Below are 25,025 nucleotides of genomic sequence, written 5' to 3'. Positions count from 1 at the left end.
ACCCTACAGAAAAACTAGCCCCACATTTAACAAAACGTCGAACAAAGTGGATCAGCGTAGGACGTTTGTTAAACAAACTTTTCTGCGAGGGAGTGCAAAGTTGATGCAAAAATGTAAATTTAATGCATTTTTTCTAATTTGATGCAAATTTGTTATACATTCTTAGAGTGAGCTGCCCCTAGATTGTGATTCAGTGGTGAGACAGAATACAATCCAACAGATAACTCATTTTCGACAAAAATCCACATGGGACTCTTATGAATTTATGGACAGTATAAAAAATACAATTACAATTCGTGTTCTCCTGATGGTGTCATTCTTGGTTATGGAATTTTGTTTTTATATTTATTTTCCTGAATCTAGGACTGCGTTCATGAATTTCTTTTTTCAGTAGGGGAGACTGAGGAGACTTGATCCCCGGGGAGACTTGATTCCATCATTGTAACTCAAAGGCGGATCAGAATACATTAATCGAATATACTAGAAAGTTGCGTAGTTTTATTTAAACATAAGTTTTTTTAACACAAAAAAATAAATTGGACATGTGTTACCGAATTTTTACCGATTTAAAGAAAAAAATCTCAGAAGAACTGAAAAAGATTTATTTTCCAAATTTTCAAACTTTTATACAATTGATAAAGTCACCCACTACATACTATACTTTTGCATACAGAATTACAGGAGGATGTCAATTATATGAATACGTTATGATTGAGCTGATTTTTTGTTCAACTATATTTGTACTAAAGCTTCCGATGGGTAGGATGATAATAGAAACAGGGCAAAAATAGGCTTATTACCCTAAACACGTTTTCAAAAAATAATCAAGTGTCCCCAAATTAGGGATCGAGTCTCCATTAATCAAAGAATTTTCCATTTTTTTGTTGTTTTCCAAAAATGCTCATAGCTCATGTCCAGTATAATATTTCCATGAACTTTTTTATGATTATTAGTCAACCCTAGAAACAATATAAAACTACAAAAAATACATAATTTTTTTTATCATTCCACGGAGTAGGATTGAAAAATAAAAAAGGGGATCAAGTCTCCTCAGTCTCCCCTACACTCACAACAGAAACATCAATCGGAGGCGCTATCAAGCGGTGGGTGCGGTCATTACTGAAGATAGCGAAACCTAACTCGCTATAAAATTGCAAAAAGAAACACAAATTTTGTAGCCTTTATTCGTACGGTTCACGTCTTGCCTTCACTTTCGAAAACATCAGCGTATTCATTGTTCTTAATGCGCGATAATCGTATTATTGGAATATTCTGGTTGCAGTTAAAAATTGAAAAGATGGGTGGGTAATGTCAGAGACATAACCGGAGTGAAGTAGAATACACTTTAGACCGGTAAATTCTGCTCTGGAATAAGCAATTTCTATGCGATTTTGTCGACTTTAGCACATTCATAGTTTATTTGGAGTATTTTTGGAATTATCAAGTTGACAATTTGCAACATTCTTTGAAAATATTGTTGAACTTTTATGAATGAAGGCACGCAAACGAGCGTTTGACCGTCGTCCTACTACCAGCATCAGAGAAGTAGCAGATCAGCATTTTTCGCTACATGGCCTGTACCAAACAAACCGCTCGTAAGTCCACCGGAGGAAAGGCTCCCCGCAAGCAGTTGGCAACAACCCCCTGGCAACCCTATACCATCATATGGAGTTTGACAGCGACCGACATATATGGGGCGTTATAGCTATAAAGCCCCAAACAAAGAATTATGTTCGGCACTATGCTCGATATTCAAGCATTCCACACGACGTTTTGCATCTTGTGGGATGATTTAATAATTTAATTTAATCGACATTTTGTAACTAAATACAGCTTCTAATCATTCGGTTCAAAATCAATGTTTTGCCTTTCATGGCAGTGATGCTGGCTGTACAGAGACGTCGTCCTTGACAGGGGGCTGGTTGGCAACGAAGGTCGTGTAAAAGTGCCCCAGTCACGGTTGGCGTTAAGAGCCTCATCGCTACCGAACAGAAACAGTCGCCCTGCGAAAAATTCACAGCTATCAGAAATCGAGCGGGCCTAAATTGTGACCCAAAATAAACCACAAACCAACAAGTTGTTTTCAGAACCAGCCAATTATAAAGTATTATTATTATAAATGAAATTTTCCATTGCCTTACAACCTCCCTCTCCCTTTCCTCCCGGCTTGAATAACTATCAATCTTGATGATGCTGTGCGGCGGGGGCACTAGTTTTTATTATGGTGGAAAATTTAGGTTTGCGCGTTTTTCCCAAAAGTTTTTAGCTGTGTTGTTTTCAAAGAAGTTGTAGTTGAATTCAAAATAAAATAGTTTATTTTTATTGTCAGAGATGCACCTTCCAACGAAAACTAGTCTGGCTCGCTTGGAATCGAATTGTATGGACCAACCACTGCTTTCACAAAAACTGTTATTTTCAGTAATTGAACATTCTACATTTTTGTAAATTGAATCATTACACTAACCTGTCTACAAATCACACAAATAACTTTTTTATTTTGTGCCATTCGACTTGAAAGCGACGATATTGTTCACAAGTGGCTCACTTACCATCCAACGCTCTTGGCAAGCCACTTTCTGATGCTTGTAATAAAATTTCAATTCGATTCTTTGTCAATAAATTGATGGCCCTGAAAAGGGCCTTTTCTTTGGGCAGTGTTCGAAATTTACTTGGTGCCATCGAAGACGGCGTGCTTGGCCAACTCTTCTGACAGCAGCAAACGGACTGCGGTTTGAATTTTGCGGGAGATGCTGCAAACAAACTGCTGCATGCTGATGCTGCAAACGAACTGATCGTGAACAGCAGCATGCTGAGTTTTTATACCTGACTACAGCACAATGTAAGCTCGTCCTTTTTTGTGTTGTCCTCAATATGTGTTCTTCGTAGCTCCACCCCTTTGTTGGTCGACCACATATTTTTGATAAAGAACAAAATTGAAATTGTGTTTCCAATACGGAGGTTATCGAACACTCAGGGTAAAAAGAGTAATGTAATACGGCACTTTGGTAAAATGTTTGAGAATTGAAACCGTTTTTGAATGCGCCTAGTAAACACGAAACTGTAAACAAACACACAAATGATAACTTTTTATTTTGTGTCATTCTACGTGAAATCTACTATATTGTTCACAAGTAGCTCACTTGCCATCGAACGCTCTTGGCAAGCTACTTTCGGATGCTTGTAATAACAAAATGTCAATTCGATTCTTTGTTGATAAATGGCCCGTACCAAACATACCGCTCGTAAGTCCACCGGAGGAAAGCCTCCCCGCAAGCAGTAAGCAACGAAGGCCGTGAAAAAGTGCCCCAGTCACGGTTGGCGTTAGGAAGCCTCATCACTACTGAACAGAAACTGTCGCCCTGCGAGAAATTCACAGCTATCAGCAATCGAGCAGGCCTAAATTGTGACCCAATATAAACCACAAACCAACAAGTTCTTTTCAGGACCAGCCAATTATATTCCAGTAAGATATAAATGAAATTTTCGTTTTCCATTGCCTTACAACCTCTTTCCTCCCGGCTTGAATTACTATCAATCTTGATGATGCAGTGCGGCTGGGCACAGGCAGTTTCCATTATAGTGGAAAATTTAGGTTTGCGCGTTTTTCCCAAAAGTTTTTTAGCTGTGCTGTTTTCAAGGAAGTTGTAGTTGAATTCAAAATAAAATAGTTTACTTCTATTGTCAGAGGTGGACCTTCCAACGAAAACTAGTCTGGCTCGCTTGGAATCGAATTGTACGGACCAACCACTGCTTTCACAAAATCCGTTATTTCAGTAATTGTACATTCTACAGAATTAGTCACAACTATTTCCAATCAGCGCAAAAATCGAAGGTTTTCATTCAATACAACAGCAGATTTTCACGTTTGAAAAAACAGGCAGCATTCTGGCCGAAAATTTTGAAACGGAGCACCTATATCGAAACGTTAGAAAACGTTCGATTTTTGTAAATTGAATCATTACACTAAAATGTCTATAAATCACAAATAACTTTTGATTTTGTGCCATTCTCGTGAAAGCGACGGTATTGTTCACAAGTGGCTCACTTACCATCCAACGCTCTTGACAAGCTGATGCTTGTAATAACAAAACTTCAATTTCATTCTTTGTCGATAAATTGATGGCCCTGAAAAGGGCCTTTTCTTTGGGCAGTGTTCGAAATTTACTTGGTGCTGGTGTATATGGTATAGTATTGGGCAATATGTTAAAAAGTATCGATACTGGCATATCGATATTTGTAAAACTAAAATATCGATACACTAGAAGTATCGAGAATAAATTATCGATAATTTCGGTATCGATTTTAAAATCCATATTTTTTATTATATTTTATTTTGTCTCGTCTTATCGGATTTCGGAATTGGGATTTGCATTTACTAATTTGAGCTAGCATTCAGAAGAAAAAACGCCGAAGGAAACATCCGTGGAAATCGTTCTACAGTCGTGATTCGCTGGTTGGGCCACAGCCTTGTCCAACTAACGAATTAGATTCGCTAGTTGGACCGACTGACAAATGTCAAAAACTCTACAAAAGAGATGTTGGCAGTGTAAATGCATCAGTTCACATATCTAAATATTGTCAGAGTGATTGTCAAAGTAAATTTGACACGAGATGTTGACATTCAGATGCTTTTTTAGTTGGACAATGGTCCAACTAGCGGAGGTTCAACTAAAAAGCGGTTCTAGTCTAGTCTACACATACACAGCCAATACATGTAGGGAGCCTGGAAAATTGCAGACGTTCGTCCACAATTTTTCTTGTCATTATTAATGTTTGAGGCACATATTGAATATGACACAAGCATTAAAGCGGCCAGGCCAACTGTGCAGCGTATAAAATAAAGATGACTCAAAATTATACGGCAATCAAATTATTCATTCAATGCATAATTTAATCGACGGATTATTTTGAACCTAGAATAAGGAAGAAACGTGGACAACCGCACACAACCGTTTCAATTTGATGGGGGTTTGATAAATCGTTGGGAGTGACTTTGCTAAGAGGGTTAATATCACTCCTTTGGTCCTAGGTTCCTGGGATGGGACAGAGGTATTTAGCCCTGCCCTGACTAATGAGCCAGGGTTATAGCGCCCTTGCTCGCTCTGAGGTCCAACTAAAAAGCGGTTCAGTTAAAAAGTGTCCAACCAGCGAATCACGACTGTACTTTGGATAAAAATAAAAAGCATACTCATTCTGATTTATTTTTCAACACTTCGAACTCGAAGCCCAAAAAAGTTACACGGAGTTCCAAGCCACAAAATTAGTCGTAATACTAGTTTGAGTTTGATCCATTCTACAACAGATTGCAAAAATCATAAATCCCATAAATAAACCCAAGTTTATAGATGTGCTTAGATTCCACAAGATTGAACATCGGTTAATAATAATGAACATGAAAATTCAATTTTTCCGTGACAATTTTTTTGTCCTCAAAATACCCTGTATTTATACAAAGCATAACTAATTTTCGAGTATTGGTAATATTCCAGCGGAACAAGGGCATTGAAGGAAAAAATAAGAATCTGGCAACATTTTTGACAGAATTTGAGTTTTTTGTGTTTAAATAGTTGTGCTAATTGTTCCTTTTCGTTATAATAACAGTATCGAAAAAAATATCGGGACAGCAGTATCGATACCACAAAATATCGACCCGATGAATATCGATTTAAAATCTCTATTTTCTGGCCCTAAAGTATCGATATTCCTTGTATCGATATCGTATCGCCCAACACTAATATGGTAACAGTTTTGGTGCCATCGAAGACGGCGTGCTTGGCCAACTCTTCTGACAGCAGCAAACGGACGGCGGTTTGAATTTTGCGGGAGATGCTGCAAACGAACTGCTGCATGCTGATGCTGGAAACGAACTGAGCGTGAGCAACAGCATGCTGAGTTTTTATACCTGACTACAGCACAATGTAAGCTCGTCCTTTTTTGTGTTGTCCTCAATATGTGTTCTTCGAAGCTCCACCCCTTCGTTGGTCGACCACATATTTTTGATAAAGAACAAAATTGAAATTGTGTTTCCACTACGGAGATTATCGAACACTCAGGGTAAAGAGAGTAATGTAATACGGCACCTTGGTAAAATGTTTGAGAATTGGAACCTTTTTTGAATGCGCCTAGTAAAAATGTTTTCCACTTCACTCCAGTTTGTTTCTGACCATATTTGCAATTTACGTACTGAAATAAATCATAATTTAGGGTTTAACCCAAATTGCTCTCCAGGGAGAAACAGTCCATGAAACAGAAAATGCAAACTTATTCTTTGAAATGGTTTTGGTGGCCCTGAAAAGGGCCTTTTTTATAATGATACAAGTGAGTTCTACCTTTTCAACTTCCAAATCCATACAAAGTGCGTCCCTGCCGCTTCAGAGTATAGACGACATTCATTGCGGTTTTGCGCTTGGCGTGTTCAGTGTAGGTCACGGCATCTCGGATGACATTTTTCTGCACACCATCAGCATTCGTAGATTAAATTGGAGATGCATTTTACACCACCACGACGAGCCAGACGCCGAATTTGGTGATTCCCTGGATTTTATCACGAAGAACCTTGCGATGACGCTTGGTACGGGAACGCAAACATGATACCGCTCATTGTACCGTCCGGACGAGCATGTTGCTCGTGTGGTAAGCGAGCACCCACTGATACAAAACAAGCTCGTGTGACCTGTATATATAACATTCCCGTATGTAATGAAACGCTTACATGCTCCTTTTTGACGGCTCTGCGTGGGATATGCTGGCAAATTGCGCATTTTCCTCGCTGTTTCCGAAGGATTTTCTGAAAATCCTTGTTTTGGTTTATTTATAGTAGTCGCAGTAATTCCGAAATTTAATACGAAATACGTGCACAAATTTCCGATCAGATAGTGCAAAAATATTGCGATTTCGTCCAGTAGAACGGAAGATACTCGCATTTCAAACCTGGGAAAATTTCTCAACTGAAATTTTTGAAACGGGACCCCATATTGAAACGTTAGAAGTATTCTACTTCAAAAATGCAACCAGCTATAATCGTATTTTCTCTGATTCTAAACAATGGAATCGCGTCGGAAATAGTACGTATCTTGTGTACACTGCCGCTCTACGCATAATTGTCCCATGTGTATGGGGAATCCCATAGCACATAGGACAGTTATGCATATAGCGGCAGTACAAAAATCCGCTAAACAAGAGAAAAAACAGTTGTCGCTGGTTGGATTTTCCAGTTTTCAACTGTGACGATAATATTCTTTTCTTGTTTTCTTTGTTAATATCCAGTCAAACCATTCGGAATTTGATTCTGAATCCTGAATGGAGTCGGTATGGATTCCAACTCAAAGGCAACAACCGATTCTGAAACCGATTGTGTCGGAATCGGTTGTTGCATTTGAGTTGGAATCCATACTCACTCCATTCAGAAATCCGAACCGGTTCCGGAATTAGTTTAACTGGGTTGTTGTTCCAATATTCGACACCAGAGGGTGCGAGTACAGCACAGTAGAGGCCTTCGAACTTTTTGATTGCTGGATATTTCGGTTGGTAGTGCTAAGCTCACAGATGTCAGCGCTGTGCAGTCATTTGTGGAGGGTGCATGTGTTTTGTTATGATTGGTGATTGTAATTTTCTTCAAATTTGCTCTCAGATAACACTTTTAGCCACAAAATTATCAGAACACTAGGCTTATCATTTCGACAGTTCTTATCTACACCTGTGTCGGGGCGCTATGAAAATCGCCAACACGACTGATGGTGAGGGTACAGTAAAATGATCCTTGCAACTAACTCAGCAAGAATATCAGTTTTGATTGCCCTAGTTTTGTTTGTTGCTGCAGCACTAGTGGACTGCGGAGGTATGTATTTTTTCTTAAAATAAAGGTGCTGTTTATGAGTTTAATGTTGTTGATATTCTTTGCGCAGCAAATAATCTTCACGTCTACGATGGTGTTCGCACGCAGGATATTATAGCCGGGGATGTGTTTTTTGAGATTATTGATCCTCCGGAGTTAGAGTACACTTACAGGATACGACCAGCAAAGGATTTTGGCAGTTCGTTTGGAGCAACCTTTAAGGTGAATGAGGGCAAACTCGTTCCAGCAATTCCGTCTGATGCATGCAAACCTCAGTTCGCCAACGAACGGGATCTGAAGGGGAACATTGCCCTCGTGGAACGTGGGTAAGCTATTTAATTTTAAACAACTGAGTATTGTTAGTATGATCCGTGAGTAAATGTCGCATTCATTGATAAACTGAGAGTAATGTCACATTAATAAAATTTTCAATTTCTAGCGAGTGTTCCTTTCTAGAAAAAGCAATAAACATTGAAAAGGTGGGTGGTCGGGCAGTGATAATCACTGAGGTCGACACCAATTCGGATGATTATGATTACTATATCGAGATGATTCACGATAAAACAGATCGGGATACTAACATTCCGGCTGCCTTCCTACTGGGCAAGAACGGACTTGTCATACGTAGAACATTGGCTAAACTTGATCGACGGTTCGCGCTTATAAATTTACCGGTTAACCTAACATTCGTGGCCCCACATCTAATCAATCAGCCGCCATGGCTGCAGTGGTGAATTGAAGTCATTTACTCGTTCAGTGGCTTGATTTTGGAATGAACAGTACCAGTAGTGCAACATGTGGTATTATTACTTTTAGGAGAGACCTATTTTCTAGTCAATCTGTGAGAAACGAAAAGTAATCATACATGCTGTAAAAGCACACCTCTGTTAGCATCAATAAACTCAGTTCAAACTGTTCGTTAAAATGTGTGTTTTACTAGTGCTGTTGTTGATTGTGAATGTACAAAGGGCTGCACTGGATCATCGCCAAGTCAGTATTGATTTTGAGCAAGCGTTCCGAGATGGCAAACTACTTCCGAGATTCTGGACTAGTACCGGATTGTGTCCACCAGCGCCGCGTGAGAAGGCCGCCGATTTTTTGCTATCCGATGATAGTTTACTCAATTTCGAAATTATCGGAGGCTTGCCCAATGCTGGACTCAAATACGTTCGAATCCATTGGCTGTTGGAGATGATTCAATTTTCGTAAGTATTTCTATACAAGTGTACTTAGTTACTGTTCAGTAGAAATTTGAAATCGATGTTGATTCGTTGAAGTATACTCGAACGTAGCATAAATTGAAAACCACGCATCTAAAATGTATGTGACTATCTATCTAAATATTTATGAGAGTAGGTACTCAAAATATTTTCATCGAAACATTCTACATTTATTTTTCGTCACATATTTTTTTTCTTTATTTTGAAACTAGATGTTTCTAGCTGTTATCTTGTACTAAATCGCTCATACATATAATTTAACTGAACTATCTACGCTTTGTACATATATTTATGGCTCCAGGCATTATGACGAAAATAAGTTGTTATTTTACAACTTCTCTCGACTGGATGCATTGCTTGATAAGCTTTACGAATTTGGTCTACATCCAGGAATCGAGCTAATGGGAGCTCCTGGTAATATTTATCCGATGGAAAAGAAACGGCGATTTTCGTATTTTTGGACAGATTTAACGATGCAAATAGCATTAAGATATTTACGTAAGTGATGTGTATTGTTGGTTTTAAAAGAACTTAAAATGTTCCACTTCCATTTCAGACCGCTTCGGAGTAGAATACGTGGCAAATTGGCGATTTGAAACTTGGAACGAACCAGACTTAAAGAACTACAACACTTTAAATTTCACCACCGACGGTAATAAAAATGTTATCCTGAATTGAAAACATTTACATGTGTTTATGCGGTTTCAGAATACATTAACTACCTTCAATCGGCTCGATTAGGTTTAGATGCTGCAGGTCGTCTACTAAACAACATTCATCTACCCCTCAGAGGACCTGCAGGTTTATTTCGAACAGAGCAGAACCACCCGTTTTGTTGGACTGCGTTGCAACTATGCAATGATTATCCTCGGAACTGTCCCTTTGATGTTATTTCCTTCCACCGGAAGGGAAGTGGTACGAGAGCGGATGAAATTGTGAACGGCGAATCGATGTTATTGAATCAAATATGGGACAAGTATCCAAATTTGCTCGAATTTAAATATTCAAATGAGTAAGTCGATCGTGTAAAATGACAAACATCAGTTCATGTGAGTGTATAATTTCAGCGAAGCCGACCCGGTTGCTGGTTGGTCAACGCCACGAGAATTTCAATCAAACATGAAGTATGGTGCAATGTTAGTATCGACCGTTCTTCAACATTGGTCAACAAAAACTAACTGCGTACAGTCGCATTTAGAATCAATCTCGCACGATAACGGATTTCTCAGCTATCACCCCTTTGAGTTCGATCAGCGCACATTACTGGCGCGGTTTCAGATGAACGATACAAAACCCAAACATGTGCAGTTTGTTGTTAAGCCGGTATATTCATCACTTGGGATGTTGACCAATCTCGGACCGCAGGCTACAGATACCTTGTTTTTGGAGGGTAATTTCAGTTATATTGTTTCGTATAATCGGGATCCATTCTATTCTTGTGTACTATTGTCACTATCGAACGATACATTTGATCCAACAACCAAAAGAAGTAATATAACGCTGAAATTTGCAATTGCGGAAGAATCAACCAAACGTCGAATTGGTTACATTGTGGAAGGACTACAGGATAGTTTGAATGATCCTAATTCGATTTGGATTCATTACGGAAAACCATCCTACCCAACAGCAGATCAATTTGTCAGTATGAGGGCTTTGCAGTTTCCTAGTGTTTTGAAAGGTCCAGAAACGGTTTCAGCTAATACAAAAAACATATCGTTGAATCTCAACCTACGGGCTCCTTGGATTGTTACGGTTCGACTGTGTAGTGAAATGGTCCCTGCGCCGAGTCAAGTAACGAATATTCGTATACGTAGGATTTACACCTACGAAGCTGTGATATTTTGGAGTGAGAAACCCTCGGCAACCAGGTGCATTGTTGGGTACGAGGTGTGGTTCCGTGCAGATCAATCCCAATGGATACAGATTAATTTAGGGCACTGTACGCCGTTTCTGTGGTTCCAATTTGTATCCAACACAACTATCGGTTTGACAGGTAAGTACGAATGTGATTCGTTTTTTTTAAATTTCTTTTGACATTTAGCTGCATTTACATATTAACTATGAACGGTGGCTAGCATAAAATAACTTGCTTGTTTATCGGTAGCAAAAAACGGTTGAATCAGACCGTTACCAGTATATATCCTCGAAATATGCTATTATTGTCTATCGATCGCACCGCGTCATAACGTCCGAGGTCATGAAGTCCGAAGGGTGCTGCGTAACGTCCGACGCATAAGGGTACGTCTAAATATCCGAAAACAATAATGCGCCTCCCCCCCCCCCCTCCGTTACTTCTCGCTCGAACGTGTTTGGCGATACTCTACTAGAATGTCTTTATCGTGAATTCGCAATCAGGGTACTTCATAGAATTTATACAATTGCAATTTTTACTACACCACAATCAGTAAAAGTTTCAAACTATTGATGGAAAAACCTGCAATTCTCAATTGAGCGAGCGGATGAGACAAAATATTTTTAAAATCTCTGCGTAGGAGCAGGTACGCGTGATTAGAGTAAAGTAGAAATATCAATGGTCCCAGGTAGCCTCCCTGAGTTATTCCTGACGTAAACGTGAATGCCTGGCAATCTTCAGTGAATTTTGATCTGTGGGCTATCAAAAGCGGATGATAGGTGGGTTTAAGTAATACCAGTTTCAGCATGACGTTCCATAGATCCTGTTATGCAGGATGTTTGACATGGCAAGTTAGTCTCTGAAGTGGTTTCATAATCACCAGCTCGAGACAGCACTTAACTAATTCCAGCAAAAAATCCAGCATTTCTCACAAGATAGAATGATTTCCACATGCAAAGGATGTTCGAAAGATTTCGTGATTCGAATACTTTAGGGGTTTGTTTCTCGTACTCTACTTAAGAGATAGTTCAACTCGGAGCTCACGTTGAAGTTATGGTTGCGGTAAGCCGTAATTGCGACATGGACAAGAGTCAATCAGAAGACTTTATGATAAAAGTTGAGTTTTGGAGGATAAAAACCAGGACAATTCAACCATTTTCCACGACATCCCCAGGATACCAGGACAGTCAGTTCAAAACCAGGACATTTCTGGGAAACTAGGACATATAGTCACCCTATATTATGACGCAGAAGTTTTCGTCATAAAGCCCGGGATTATAATCGTAGTTTCTGATATTTTGTCACTACGTTATTACGTCCTAAGGCATAAAGCCCCAAACGGGGGCACATCATTACGTCTGGAACATTGTGACACACAAGAGTTGTGTCATGGAACCCGCAAATGAGCGTGCTTCATAAAATTCGGAACCGTATAACTCACATCTGTTTTTGGATGGTATAACTCACCCTTTGTGCGTCATAATGTAGCCGGACGTAATGATGCACTACCGTTTTCGTGAGAATAATAATGCCTAGGACATTTTGATGTGCAAGAATGCGTCATAATATCCGAAAGCAAAAATGCGTCAAAATATCTGTAGTCATTCGTGTGTCACAATGTCCTAAAGTAGTTCGGATATTTTCACCGCATACCGCATTAGAATATTATGATGCAGTTTTGAACGTTATGGTGTCTATTAAAACGATTTCAACATAAGATCCGAAAGCGTGCTTCATAACGTCTTGGACATTGTGGCGCTCAAGGGGAGTGTCATGAAATCCCGGCATCTTATAACGCACATCTGTTTTCGGCTATTATGACGCAGCCTGGTGCGTCGAAATGTCCCAAACATTATGAAGTTCCCTTCTTTGGGACATTATGACGCAGCACTTATGCGTCATGATGCCCAAAACTATGAGTGCGTCATTGAATCCTGGACTTTATGCAGTGCCTCAGCGTCATAGCATCCCAACAACGTGTGCGTTACATATTCCCAGATATTATAACGCAGTACGGATTACGGACGTTGTGTCGGACCTTGTGGGATGATATGACCTGTTATATTATGACGCAGTTTTTATGTGCCATTATGTGCATTAGTATGTCCCGGACGTTATGACGTGCTACCCTTCGGGTAATATGACCTGGGACGTTAAGACACGGTGCCAACTATCGATTCACCAACATATATGGCTTCTTTTCAAAGTTACCATTTAATTACGATTTCTTATCGACTAAATCTTACAATCGAAGCTTGCCTAACATCTATACAAATCTGTTCTTTTCCACAAATATGTATAATGTGTACCATACAGACGTTCGCTTGGTTGTGCCGAAACCGGAGGAGACAATTAAATATATTCCTTCGGAATTTACCAAATATGCAAGCTCGAAATAACTTTTGCTGTCTCTCGACTCCCAAGCATATCAATCCTTGCTGGACCAGCAATACAGTATATGAAGAGTTCTGTAAATATGTCTTACCGACACAATTTTACAATTTAAGCTTACCAACATTCTGCACTAATTCGTTCTTTTCCACAAAAATCTGTGTCGTGCATAGCCTGTGTTAATTACACCCAATAAATCTGTACCATTTAAGAATGAATCTGCACTGTACTGTAGGATAAATTTGGTCAGTATCTTCATCGACAAGATTTTAAGAGATATACAACAAGCCTTCTAAGAATGCCCTATAAGATGCAAACCGCTGTCCGTTTAGTAAAAAAGAAAGTTTGCACATAACTCCTTAACATCGTTACATACCTTTTTATTTTTCGAAAAATCGAATTTTTTTTATTACTTTATCTGCAAGTATAACTCCTTGAGAATAGTTTCCCAAATTTTTATAGAGATCCGAGAAATAGATCGAAAGTTACAGCGCTTCTAAGCGTGCTTCGTCTACCAAGAGCAGTGGTAACTTGAAATTTTTAACTCGATTTATTCGAAATGTTTGTTTTTCCAAAAATGGTTTTTCCGTGATCACGATTGCCGAAAAACCACTCAACCGATTTTCTTAAATTTTTTTTCTATTGATCGTTATTAATTTGTCTCGTACCTTAACGATTCCTTTTTTATGCATAAATTTTTGTTTTGTGGATGAGAATTTTTTAATACAACTTTTAGAGCTTAAAACAGCGATTTTTGGGAAAAACGTTGCGGAATGCAGGAAAAAAATATTATTTCTTTCGCTAATCGTTAAGGTACGAGGAATACTCATATACTAATGGATTTTTTTGAGTTTTGGGATTTTCGTTGATCTATCGGTCTTCAATCGTGATCACCGCAAACCTCTTAAATAAAAAATGGTTCCAGGGAAGAGCCATTACTCCGCCAATTATCAATATATTTTTTTAAACTTATGCTGGTTTATTTCACTGAAATATGTACTACCAAAATCTTATAAGTCAATTGTAATGAAATCATTACGTAATTTCAAACTTTCTTGACATTTTTCTCACAAAAAGGTATGTAACCCCTTAATTTAATTCGAAAGGCAATTCAAAGCGTACCGTGGCTTTGATCATCGGGGTGACTTTGATCACTCGAAACTTTTTTCGTTGATCGCATATTAAACCAGAATAGTCTACCGAATCATTTTAATTTGAAATGATTTTTACTCTAAACTTATAAAATTTGCTAATTTGTTATACTTTTTGAGTATATTGTTCGGTTTTTGGCTACAAAAACTACAAAAACCGAAATTTGACTTTACCTTATTTTTACTTAGCTTCGTAAAGTGTCTATTTTTTATAAAACAAATAAATCTAAGTTTTGAGCAAAAGTAATAAATTATAAGCGAATTTTTATTTTCCTTTAGAGTGGGATGTGCCGAATTTATTTTTAAGAGTTTGTTTATTTTAAATACATTTTTTTGTGAAACTAGTTGGCAATTATTTCAAATTATTTCAAGCTAAAATTCGCAATATTTTTTATTGTTCAATAGTCCAACGTATTAAAATAGATGAAACATTTTATACATTGATAAAGCACTGAAATAAAACAATTTGAGCAGTTTTAAAGGTTTCCAGAATCTTTTATTCTAGTTGAACACAAATTATACGAATTTTGGTTACTCGAATTTTACAGTATATTGAAATACTTTGTATAATACAAATTAATATCTATTTAACAATGAGTATCTTTCCAGAATTAGTTTAAACAAACATTTGAATGAAAAACATTGACGTCAATAGCTTAATGTGGATGAACATGCAGGTTATCAAAGTCACCCCGGAATACGAAAAGGGACTTTAATTTAAAATCATTTTTGGGACAATAGCTGGAAGCGGAGAATTTTGGGTGAAACCATCTAATCTTGTTCTCCATACATCAGTACGTGGTATAAAAATATTAACCTTGAAAAAAATGTGTTGCGTCTAAAAATATGTAATGATTACTTCGAAAAGTGATGAATGTCACCCCGGTTTACGGTACCTTATGAATATTCCGATGGCAGATACATTTTCTTTTGACATCTCAAGTACATAGTAGTACAATATAGTAGATTTGCGGTTATGTCCCTAATATACCACCTCTTGTTTTGAGCAAATGTGTACCTAGGCAAAAATTCTCAAATTCGATACGAAGGTTGTGTCGGCATGAAACATCTATCAATTTCTAACATTCTTTTTCTTTCTCATAACCCAAAACAGGTCTGTATCGCGTGCGATCTGTGGATATGTTTGGACGCTATGGAGCTTTTTCGGAAACAAAATATTTTAATGGCTAATATTTAACAACTCGGAATTCGTTGCAGGCGTTTAATGCCGATCAAACCTTTACCTCCATCACACTGTAGTAATTTTATGTTTTATTTAGTTTAAGGTTAGTTGAGGTAGGACACAAATACTGTAAATAAAGTATGATCAATAGTTAAGGGATTATATACCATTGCACTGCGTAAAATTTCCTATAAATTAGCTTTAGAGCTACTTTGGGACTAGAACATACCTCATAAGTTTGTCAAAAAATAAACCTTCTTTAGGTGTTAACCCTGAACCTTCTTTAGGTGTTAACTTTTTGTAACGAATAAGGTGTTAGCGGGTTATATTGACTCAGATTTCTAACGTAGTTTTAAAGCACATTTTCAGTCAAACCTATATTCTATACCGTTTATTCAAAACGTAATATCTAACAAATGTAAACAAACTGAGTTTATTATGCCAAATAAAAGCTAAGCATTGACTCTTTATCGTCCACAAATAATAGAGAAAAATGATAACTCTTTATATGTTAATTTAATCTTAAGTCAAAATGTCACATATAGTATACCAAAGCTTTGCTAATATTTTGTAGATGTGATGTTTTGCGTTGGGATGTTTTTCCAAGTCGACTGTAGTTAGTATGTTTTTCCAATGCCAAACCTCATATCTACACTCTCGGTTGCAATACAGCACATGAAATATATCACAACTACAAGCCCGTCTCTAAACGTCACAGTCAAATGTACCATCTACAAAAGGAGTTGCCAAGACCACATATGTAAAAGAGCATAATAGCAAAAGTGATCGGCAAAATGTAATAAAATAATAGTAATCAATTATCTCTCTATTATCTTCGCGAAAAACATGTAATATGCTTATACGATCCTGCAATGAGTAAATGCAGAGGTGATAGTAGAATTAATAACCTTCTGTGTTCTGTGTTAAATAAATTTGAAAGTTGCAAGGAAATTTTTGCACGCGATTTTCTCCGTTTGACGTTTCTGTTAGATATGATGGAATGAAAAAACGCTCTAGATATGTATTTATACACAAATTGTTTGTTAGAGTTCCAATTTTCAATTTCTGGCAAATATTGCAGATTTTGGTCAGTGGGAATCGGTGCCGAATGGGGTCATGTTTGGACTAATGTATGCAGAACAGGCATCATAAATCCCAGATTTATTGACAGAATACTAATAATAAACACAAACAAAATAAAAATGAGATTGCATATATCAATTTTATGCACGGTGCGACCGATCTTGGATGGTCACGATTACGATGCAGATGCCGATTCGGGTGGTCTAATAGTATTTATCATAATACTGAATAAGCGACAATGTGGTCAACCAATGAAACTGATCCCAAAATTTTATAGTAACCTTGAAAGATAATGTAAAATCCCATCTGAATAGATATTGATACATTCACAAAATATTGACCCCGGATACGATACGAGAGGTCAATATGTAGCCAAAAAACTATGTCTAGGTCAAGTACGAAATACCTAGTACATTTAACCCTAGAACGTTGCACTTGCATTTTCCATCCTAGAACGTTGCACTGGGGTACAAATGTACCCCACACGTTTGATCGTAATTTTCGCAGGTAAAAATGTAAACAAACGAAATGTATAATAGGGTAAAAGGGTATAATACGCCCCACTGGGGCAAAATGCCCTTCTTTGATTCCCAGGATTCCTGAATTATGTAAAATATAAAAATGACTGATAACAGTATCGTTTCATGAAAACAACGTACTAAGTTAGTTTGGTATTTTTAATATGTTGCAAAACAACAATATACACAAAAGTTTCAAAAGAGCTACTTTGATGTAAGCTCCCATCTTTTCTTATAGCATTAAAAACAATTAGAAACAGTCGGATTCGATAGAACTATTTCAAGTAGCTTAATAGAATATTATAGTTACTATCTTAGTTTTTAGCTTGGCTTTAAACTATGTGTGTAGAATTATTTATGTATTCACAACAGCTCATCACCGGCCAAAACGTCCTACCCATTTTTTTAAATTACATGTCACATGTTAGTGGGGCATACTCACCGATTGCTGTGGGGCATACCGTCCTCTTGTTGTGGGGCATATTAAACTTTCACCGGGGGCATTTTGCCCTGGGTGAAAGAAAAAAACTAGAATTTGGGCATCTTTGGAAAATGTTTAATAGTACCTGTACCAGAATGCTTTAATAAAAAATGAAACGGTTACTAATTTCTAACTAATATAACAATAAATTAGAGTAGTTAGTGAGAAGATCATAGTGTCGAATGATGAAATATAGCAATTTTTGCTTAAGGGGGCGTATTAGACCTGATTACCCTACATAATTTTCTTCGTTTTTTAATTGCAAATACACCTGTGCAAGTGAAAATACAGAATTTATTGAATGAATGTTACATAAATTGGTTTGAACAAAAAATGTGAAAAATTCGCGGTTTTGAAATTTTTCACAAAAATTACTATAACTTTGCGAATTTTTAAACGATTTGAAAAAAAATCATATGATTCTAAAAGTTGAAAGAATGGTCTAGAAACGGTATAAAATGGAATTTCGATATTTTTAAAAAAGGTGAATTATTTGGAAAAGTGAAAGTTTAAAAATCGGGTTTTGGAAAATACCACGAAATGGGGTGGAAATTGAAATGAAAAAAAAATTTCTGACCAGTAATACATTGGTAGCACGCGACGTTACTGGTACAAAAGTAAAAAATAGCTATAAAAAATAAACCAAAAAACAATAAAAATCAGCAAAAATGAGAACTTTTTTTTACCTCAAAATTAAATTAAATTAATTGAATAAATGATTAAGAACGATTATATAATACTAATTGTTACTTATGTAATAACAAAACCAGTATTTAAACTGGTATTGTCACGAGTCACATTTCCGCTGACACAACGAAACCTGACAAAACGCTAACGGCAACCGTACACTGGGGTACAAATGTACCCCACGCCAACTTTTACACCTGCACGAAGGCTATAAGTAAACTGACTATACCGCCTTTTCCTACTCTTACTAGGATCTCTACATTGAATTATGGTTGGGGTCCCAATTCGGTAAATGCCGAATTGTCGTCTTCACACGGCTCTAAAGAAGGCGTGGGGTACATTTGTACCCCAACGTAACGTTCTAGGTTTAAGGTCATTGTTTGATTCAAACTATCAATATCATTTAGCTGAGTTTTCTTATAGCATTGAAGAATATTACAAGATTTTGGGATCAGTTTAAGTGATTGACCACATTGTTGCTTGTTCATTGTTATGAGTTTGTACTGCCAAAATCGTATTCCTGAACAAGATCAGTCGTACCACGTGCAAAATTGATATATACAGTCTTATTTTTGTTGTGTTTGTGTGATATGATTAGTATTCTGTCAAAAATGTTTGATTTCTGATACCGGTTCTGCATTCATCTATATAATCCCAACATGACCCCATTCGGTACTGATTCCCACTGGTCAAAATCAGGAATATTTAACAGAAACTGAAAATTGAATCTTTAACAAACTACTTGGGTGCAGGTACGTACGGATTTGACTGAAATAGGTATCTTAAAATTGTGTTTGAAATCCGAGTCAATTTGCTCCGCTTTAATTGTATTTTTTTTGTACAACCCTTCAGGAATTTCCGAAATTTTTGAATTTTAGCTTTACATGAAAGAGGAGAAGGCCCGAAATTCCAAACTTCAATAATTAAAGAGTTATAGAATTTTAAAAGTTTAGTTTGGATCACTTTTTCCACAACATCTAAAGAAGGTTAACAGCCAGATTAATAATTTGAAGGGTTTTCGTGTAAGAGAGCAGTTATATAGGGAATCTCATAGAACATGGAATAATTATAGCAAAGCCAGCTTTGTTGAGTTCAATGTAGTTCCATAATTTATTGATAATAAAACATAACATAGAAAAAATATATTAAAATATATAAGTACAGAGTTCGAAAATCGTCTTCCCTACCACTGGACAAGATTCTACGACGTGCTTATGGATACAGAACGTTCGAATTGGTTCAATCCTGCGCTTGGCAATAGTTTTTCGCTTTTAGATAACCACATACTCCCACAATTCACATTTGCATGCAGGCCAAGAAAAATGAGTTTCGAAACGATGTTACCATCATTAGCGTACACAACTCGTACACTTCTTCACGTTGCAACCAGTGAGGTCGGCTCGTCGTACTTCGTGGATATATGGGTGCTTTAGAACTGATTCAACGTGCGACGCAATACCGCCTGAACACTATCATCACGGGCGAGATTCAGGCGGGGGCACTACAGTAAGGATAATGTAGTATGTATATAGATTCACCCTACGACGATAACGAGCATGTCTGGTAGGAATACTGTGTGCCGATAAAAGTTTATTCGTTTACGAAACATCCCCGAGTATCTGGCATTAAATAAATCGCACAGTCGGTCATTGATACTGATCTGGAGAAAGAAATCCCAACAAGAAGGTGGGAAACAATTTGGTACGGAAAATTTATTGTTGCAACGATAATATCGAGTGAGCTTTGCAAGAGTTGGTAAGATAGTGTACAGCGCTACCTGTACTCAAAGGAAATATGTTATAAATTAAGCTTAATCAGTACAGACAATGGGTCGGAAAAACGGTGGTCAGTTGATGATATGGGAAAGCATTGCTAATGATCATTATAAGCTCATGCATTTCATTTAAGGGAAAGGAGTATTAGGTATGTAATAAAAATGTTATCCACATAAGCTTGACTCATATGAACGATCAGACTGAGACGGTGGTATAAATATTGATGGAGAGAAAAAAATGAAATCAGGTTGTACCACGCATTTTCTGTAAACTTTGAGTAAATTAATTTGCTTGCTACTTTGGGAAACACATTTCGCTTTAATTGCACTGTTTTAATAGGAGAGAATGTCTTCATCCTACGCGTCACATTGAATATTTTTGTTTAGATCAGTTTATTTTGTGTTGAGCTGAAAATTTCGTTGAAATGAACCGCGCACAGTGGCTGAAGGGCGGCCAAAACCTCAAAAAGTTATGTTTTAATTTTTGATATTTTATAGTTTTCCTGAGTTTATGTATTGAATGATACATTTTCAAAATTTGATGACTCTTGGATGAGAATACGATTTTTAACTGTAGTTCAAACGTAGCTATGTCAGGATATTAAAAAAAATTATATCCGTAAATACAATTTCTACGTCTACTTCAAATACATGTTGCTGTTGATTTTGATCCGATTTTACCACAATTAGTTTCATTTTGAATGGAAACGAAAGAACTTTTCAATTGTGATATATTCGCCAGGTTTGCTTCGAACTATTTATTTTTTGCTTAAAATCTCTGAGGTGGTCATATAAAAAATACTTGCTTTACAAATGTATTCTGTACAACCATACGAAATAGTTCGGAACGGGCAAATATTATAAATTCTACGGCAAATTATCTCTATTTTACGAATTTACGTATTTTACAAGGTCTCGTTTTTCGTCTTACTGCGCCACGGGGTTTAAAAAGTTTTTTTTATTGATATGGAGGCGCATGGTGTTCAGTGCAAGATAATTTGAAAATCTATAGTAAATAAACACGTTTTACAATGAGTTTAAATTACTTACTTTTATTCCTGCGCATCCCTGGTGGTGCAAAGGGCCGTTGTGAAAGATCTCCATCCTGGGCGATTGGCCGCCATCGCCTTGACCTGCTGCCAGGTCAAACTTTCGTCGACTCCTTTATTTCCTTGTTGAGGCTGCGCCGCCATGAGTCTCTGGGTCTGCCTCTGCTGCGATGTCCTGCTGGGTACCAGTCTAACGCTTGCTTGCAGATTTCGTTTCCGCCCCTGCACAGAGTGTGGCCGACCCACCTCCACTTTCGTTACCGAATTTCTGTCGCTATCGGCTTCTGACTACATCGACGATGGAGCTCAGCATTAGAGATCCAAATGTGAGGCCACCATGCACGAATTATGTACCGCAGGCATCTATTGATGAAAACCTGCAGCCATTGCGTGTTCTTCACTGATACGCACCAGATTTCAGTGGCATATAGTAGTACAGATTTCACGTTCGAGTTGAATATTCGGGTTTTGGTGCGTCGACTAATCGGATTGTTTTTTCAGATATTTCTTAAACTCGCAAAAGCAGCCCTCGCCTTCTTGATCCGTGCTCCTATGTCGATCTTGGTGCCTCCATCAGACGCCATTTGGCTACCAAGATATTGGAAGCTTTCGACATTCTCCACTGCTTGCCCAGCTACCGTAAAGCTGGAAGGATTGACCGTGTTTATATCCAACGATTTGGTCTTGTTGACGTTGATTTTGAGACCAGCCTCTGAGGAGCGATCGGCAAGATCATCAAGCTTACTCTACATGTCAGAGCGCCGTTGTGCTAGGAGAGTAACGTCATCAGCCAATTCGAAGTCATTCAGATACTCCATAGTAATAGGTTGCCACGATTTGGTTCACGGTCAATCGCTCCTATCAGGATCTCGTCGATTACGATGAGGAACAGTAGCGGTGATAAAATACATCCTTGGCTAACGCCAGCCACGACCAGGATGGGGTCAGACAAGACACCATCGTGCAATATTCTGCACGAAAATGCCTCGTACTGTGCTTCAATTAGACCGATGATTTTCTCAGGGACTCCCTTGCGTCTCAGGGTTCCCCACATATTTTCGTTATTGAGACGGTCGAAAGCCTTTTCGTAGTCAATGAACACTAAGTAGAGAGACTCTTGGAATTCATTGGCTCTCTCCAGGATGATACGGAGCGTGACAATATGGTCCGCACAGGATCGTTCCGCACGCAATCCTGCCTGCTGCCGTCGGAGAGTTGCGTCAATCTTCTTCTGTATCCGGTTCAGGATCACTTTGCAGAGAACTTTGAGAACGATACACAGTAACATAATGCCCCGCCAATTATCGCATACAGTCAGGTCACCTTTTTTGGGTACCTTCACTAAGACGCCTTGCATCTAGTCGGCCGGAAAAGTCGCGGTGTCCCAGATATTGTAGAATAATTGATGCAACAGTTGTGCAGATACTACGGGGTTAGCTTTGAGCACCTATGCTGATATGCGATCGAGCCCTGGGGCTCTGTTCGATTTCATGCTCCGGATGGCTGCTTCTATCTCTTGCAATGATGGAGCTTAGGTGTTGACGCGGGTAATACGTTGAACCCTTGGCGGATCATGCCGGGTTGTTGGTGGCGTGGCCGACTCTTGAAAAAGGTTTTCAAAGTGTTCGAACCAGCGTTTCAGTTGGTCAGCGCAGTCGGTTAACAACTGTCCAGACGTGTCTCTCACGGGCATCGTAGCAATACCATACATACGTACAGAAATAATATTCTACAACAATTGGTTTTTCAAAATGCTTATAAAATTTACTGTAACTTTCCGTTTGACATCAAGGCGATATTGTAAACCATTAAAAAAATTACATGAAATGAACACAAATATGATTCAACTATAGTTTAATCATCCTATGGTTGATTCATTTTTTTGACTATTTTTTCCATTTTTAATTATATTGAGAAGATTGTGTAAAAATTATAATAGGTATAATATTGGGTGTTTGGAGCAAAATTGCGTTTTTTATGTTATAATTGTTATATCTCGTTATATCTGTTAGGTATTTTGACATCCACACTTAAATTTTAACACAATCTTTTTAGCATGATTCTTAATATCTAAAAAAAATGAGCAAAAAAAAATGGTCTAACTTTTAAATAATTCAATTTGTTATTGAATTTGCGTATAAAAAATTCAGAATACATAAATTATTTAACAAAAAATCATGAATTTTTCTGGTAAGTTCATGCAAAAACGCAACTTTTTTATTTAATATTTTTTCATACATCGATTAGTTTCCGAGTTATCAGCGATTAAAAACTGTTCAGTTTTATAAACTTCAAAGGTTAAAAAAAAACTCATAAATTAAAAAAGAATACAATTTCAGCCAAAACAAAAAAACATACACGTTAATTAAAATTTTGTTTGTATGCAGCGGGTATTTAAACACGTTTCGAATCGAGCCTAAACGTCTGTTATCTGTGATACAGATTAGTTCCATATTTTGGTAAAATGACGCTTTTGTATAGAATTAACGTGGGCCGATCCCGATGGTACTGCAATACCGGGCCAACCCGTGGCGGAAGTGGAGCAAGCCCCTAATCGTTCCACTCGTTTTCAAAAATCAGTTTAACATTTGTTGTCTCCCTATGGGAGATCTATCAGATGTTAAGCTGATAAGAACAGATACTACACTTTGATCTTAGCCTTTAGGCCGAGAAGCGATACCGGATCATGATCGAGGGAAGCCTACTGAGGCTAGTCGATCGTGTTGTATTAGTGATGCATACGAGGGAAAGGAGGTGGTTCAGAAGACTGCCTGCGTTAGGATTCCGCATCGAATAAGTCATCTTATTGGATTGTACAGGATAATACCAATGCAGTATACAATCCTGAATCCTGTTAGATATGAAGCTGAAAGCAAGGAATGAAAAAGTCTATCCGTCTATCTAAGCTGTAGCTCTCAAAAGGTGGGGACGCTCTGAAAATAGTCATCCAGCTGCGTTGGTATTTAACCGTTGTGACGTTTGTATTTGAAGGAGAACACATGTCGACAAACATATGCTAAGGGCGTGTGTAAGTTAACTTTCAACATTCACTGAGTGGAAATTCCGAGACAAATCGTTACACTCCAATCACAGCAGTTAATGAAAGAGAAAAGTTTTGTCTTTCATAAACTGCTGTGAACTGTGTTCGGCCAGAAAAGGGTTGTTCGTAATTTTCCTTTAAAGAGAATTTTGACAGTTGACTTTTACGTCCGTAATCATACGTTTGTCGAGCAATGATTTCAATAAGAAGAAAGATCTTCTTCTTCAATAAGAAGAAAGATCTTCTTAGATCTTAAGAAGAAAGATATCTTTGCTTATACAGCGCAAATTCGTTAGTTGGGTCACGACTGCGCCCCAACTAGCGAATCGTATCCGTTAATCGGGGCAACTGACAGCTGGCAAAAATTACCCGAGGGAAACGCTGATTGTTTGTTTTCTTTCGATAAAAAAAACAAACAGAAATATTTTGCGGTTCACGAAAGTTGGTTGTTTCCTCCCAGCTTAATGATGAATTTGGTGACAAAAAATGTCATTAGTGTTCTTTTTGCCATTAATTACATTTTGATAAATTCTTTCACATAAAACAAGAAATGGATACACCGTTGAAAAAACGGTGAAGCGCAAGCATATTAAGTTGCCACTAGCTAAAAAGTCATTTGATACTGTTATTGAATATAACAGCGATAACCTCCAAAAAGTTTGCAACCAACATCTCTGCGACACAAACTAATTGATGCTAAATGGAAGAAGCGCAATATCTAACACATTTATTTAATAAAAAAACATTCCGGAATATGAATTT

The 25,025-nt window shown here is 37.6% G+C and overlaps 2 protein-coding genes and 1 non-coding gene across 3 annotated transcripts; 2 read left to right on the top strand and 1 right to left on the bottom strand.

The window, feature by feature from the left end:
• The first annotated feature begins 7,550 nt into the window (after positions 1-7,550).
• Positions 7,551-8,759, top strand: LOC131690384 (PRADC1-like protein). Its single transcript, XM_058976099.1, has 3 exons — positions 7,551-7,837; positions 7,905-8,160; positions 8,274-8,759. The coding sequence occupies exons 1-3, from the start codon at positions 7,753-7,755 to the stop codon at positions 8,566-8,568; spliced, it is 636 nt and encodes a 211-aa protein (XP_058832082.1). The 5' UTR covers positions 7,551-7,752; the 3' UTR covers positions 8,569-8,759.
• Positions 8,758-20,673, top strand: LOC131690383 (alpha-L-iduronidase-like). Its single transcript, XM_058976098.1, has 6 exons — positions 8,758-9,039; positions 9,356-9,552; positions 9,611-9,706; positions 9,763-10,066; positions 10,122-11,047; positions 15,563-20,673. Exons 1-6 carry the CDS (start codon positions 8,759-8,761, stop codon positions 15,637-15,639), a joined length of 1,881 nt encoding a protein of 626 aa, XP_058832081.1. The 5' UTR covers position 8,758; the 3' UTR covers positions 15,640-20,673.
• A 3,033-nt stretch (positions 20,674-23,706) lies between these two features.
• Positions 23,707-23,901, bottom strand: LOC131694414 (U2 spliceosomal RNA). Its single transcript, XR_009306509.1, has one exon. It is a non-coding gene; the product is annotated as a U2 spliceosomal RNA (small nuclear RNA).
• Positions 23,902-25,025: the final 1,124 nt, after the last annotated feature.

Source organism: Topomyia yanbarensis, chromosome 3 (genome assembly GCF_030247195.1).
Source record: "Topomyia yanbarensis strain Yona2022 chromosome 3, ASM3024719v1, whole genome shotgun sequence".
NCBI lineage: Eukaryota > Metazoa > Arthropoda > Insecta > Diptera > Culicidae > Topomyia > Topomyia yanbarensis.
The sequence above is the reverse complement of the archived record's forward strand: the minus strand, read 5'-3'. Positions and strand labels throughout refer to the sequence as shown.

Bases quoted from the DNA above. Each gene is read 5' to 3' on its own strand.
- LOC131690384 (XM_058976099.1), top strand. From the start codon at position 7,753: ATGATCCTTGCAACTAACTCAGCAAGAATATCAGTTTTGATTGCCCTA. The intron at 7,838-7,904 runs GTATGTATTTTT...TTCTTTGCGCAG, and splicing joins AGCACTAGTGGACTGCGGAG to CAAATAATCTTCACGTCTAC. The intron at 8,161-8,273 runs GTAAGCTATTTA...TTCAATTTCTAG, and splicing joins ATTGCCCTCGTGGAACGTGG to CGAGTGTTCCTTTCTAGAAA.
- LOC131690383 (XM_058976098.1), top strand. From the start codon at position 8,759: ATGTGTGTTTTACTAGTGCTGTTGTTGATTGTGAATGTACAAAGGGCT. The intron at 9,040-9,355 runs GTAAGTATTTCT...TTATGGCTCCAG, and splicing joins TTGGAGATGATTCAATTTTC to GCATTATGACGAAAATAAGT. The intron at 11,048-15,562 runs GTAAGTACGAAT...AACCCAAAACAG, and splicing joins CACAACTATCGGTTTGACAG to GTCTGTATCGCGTGCGATCT.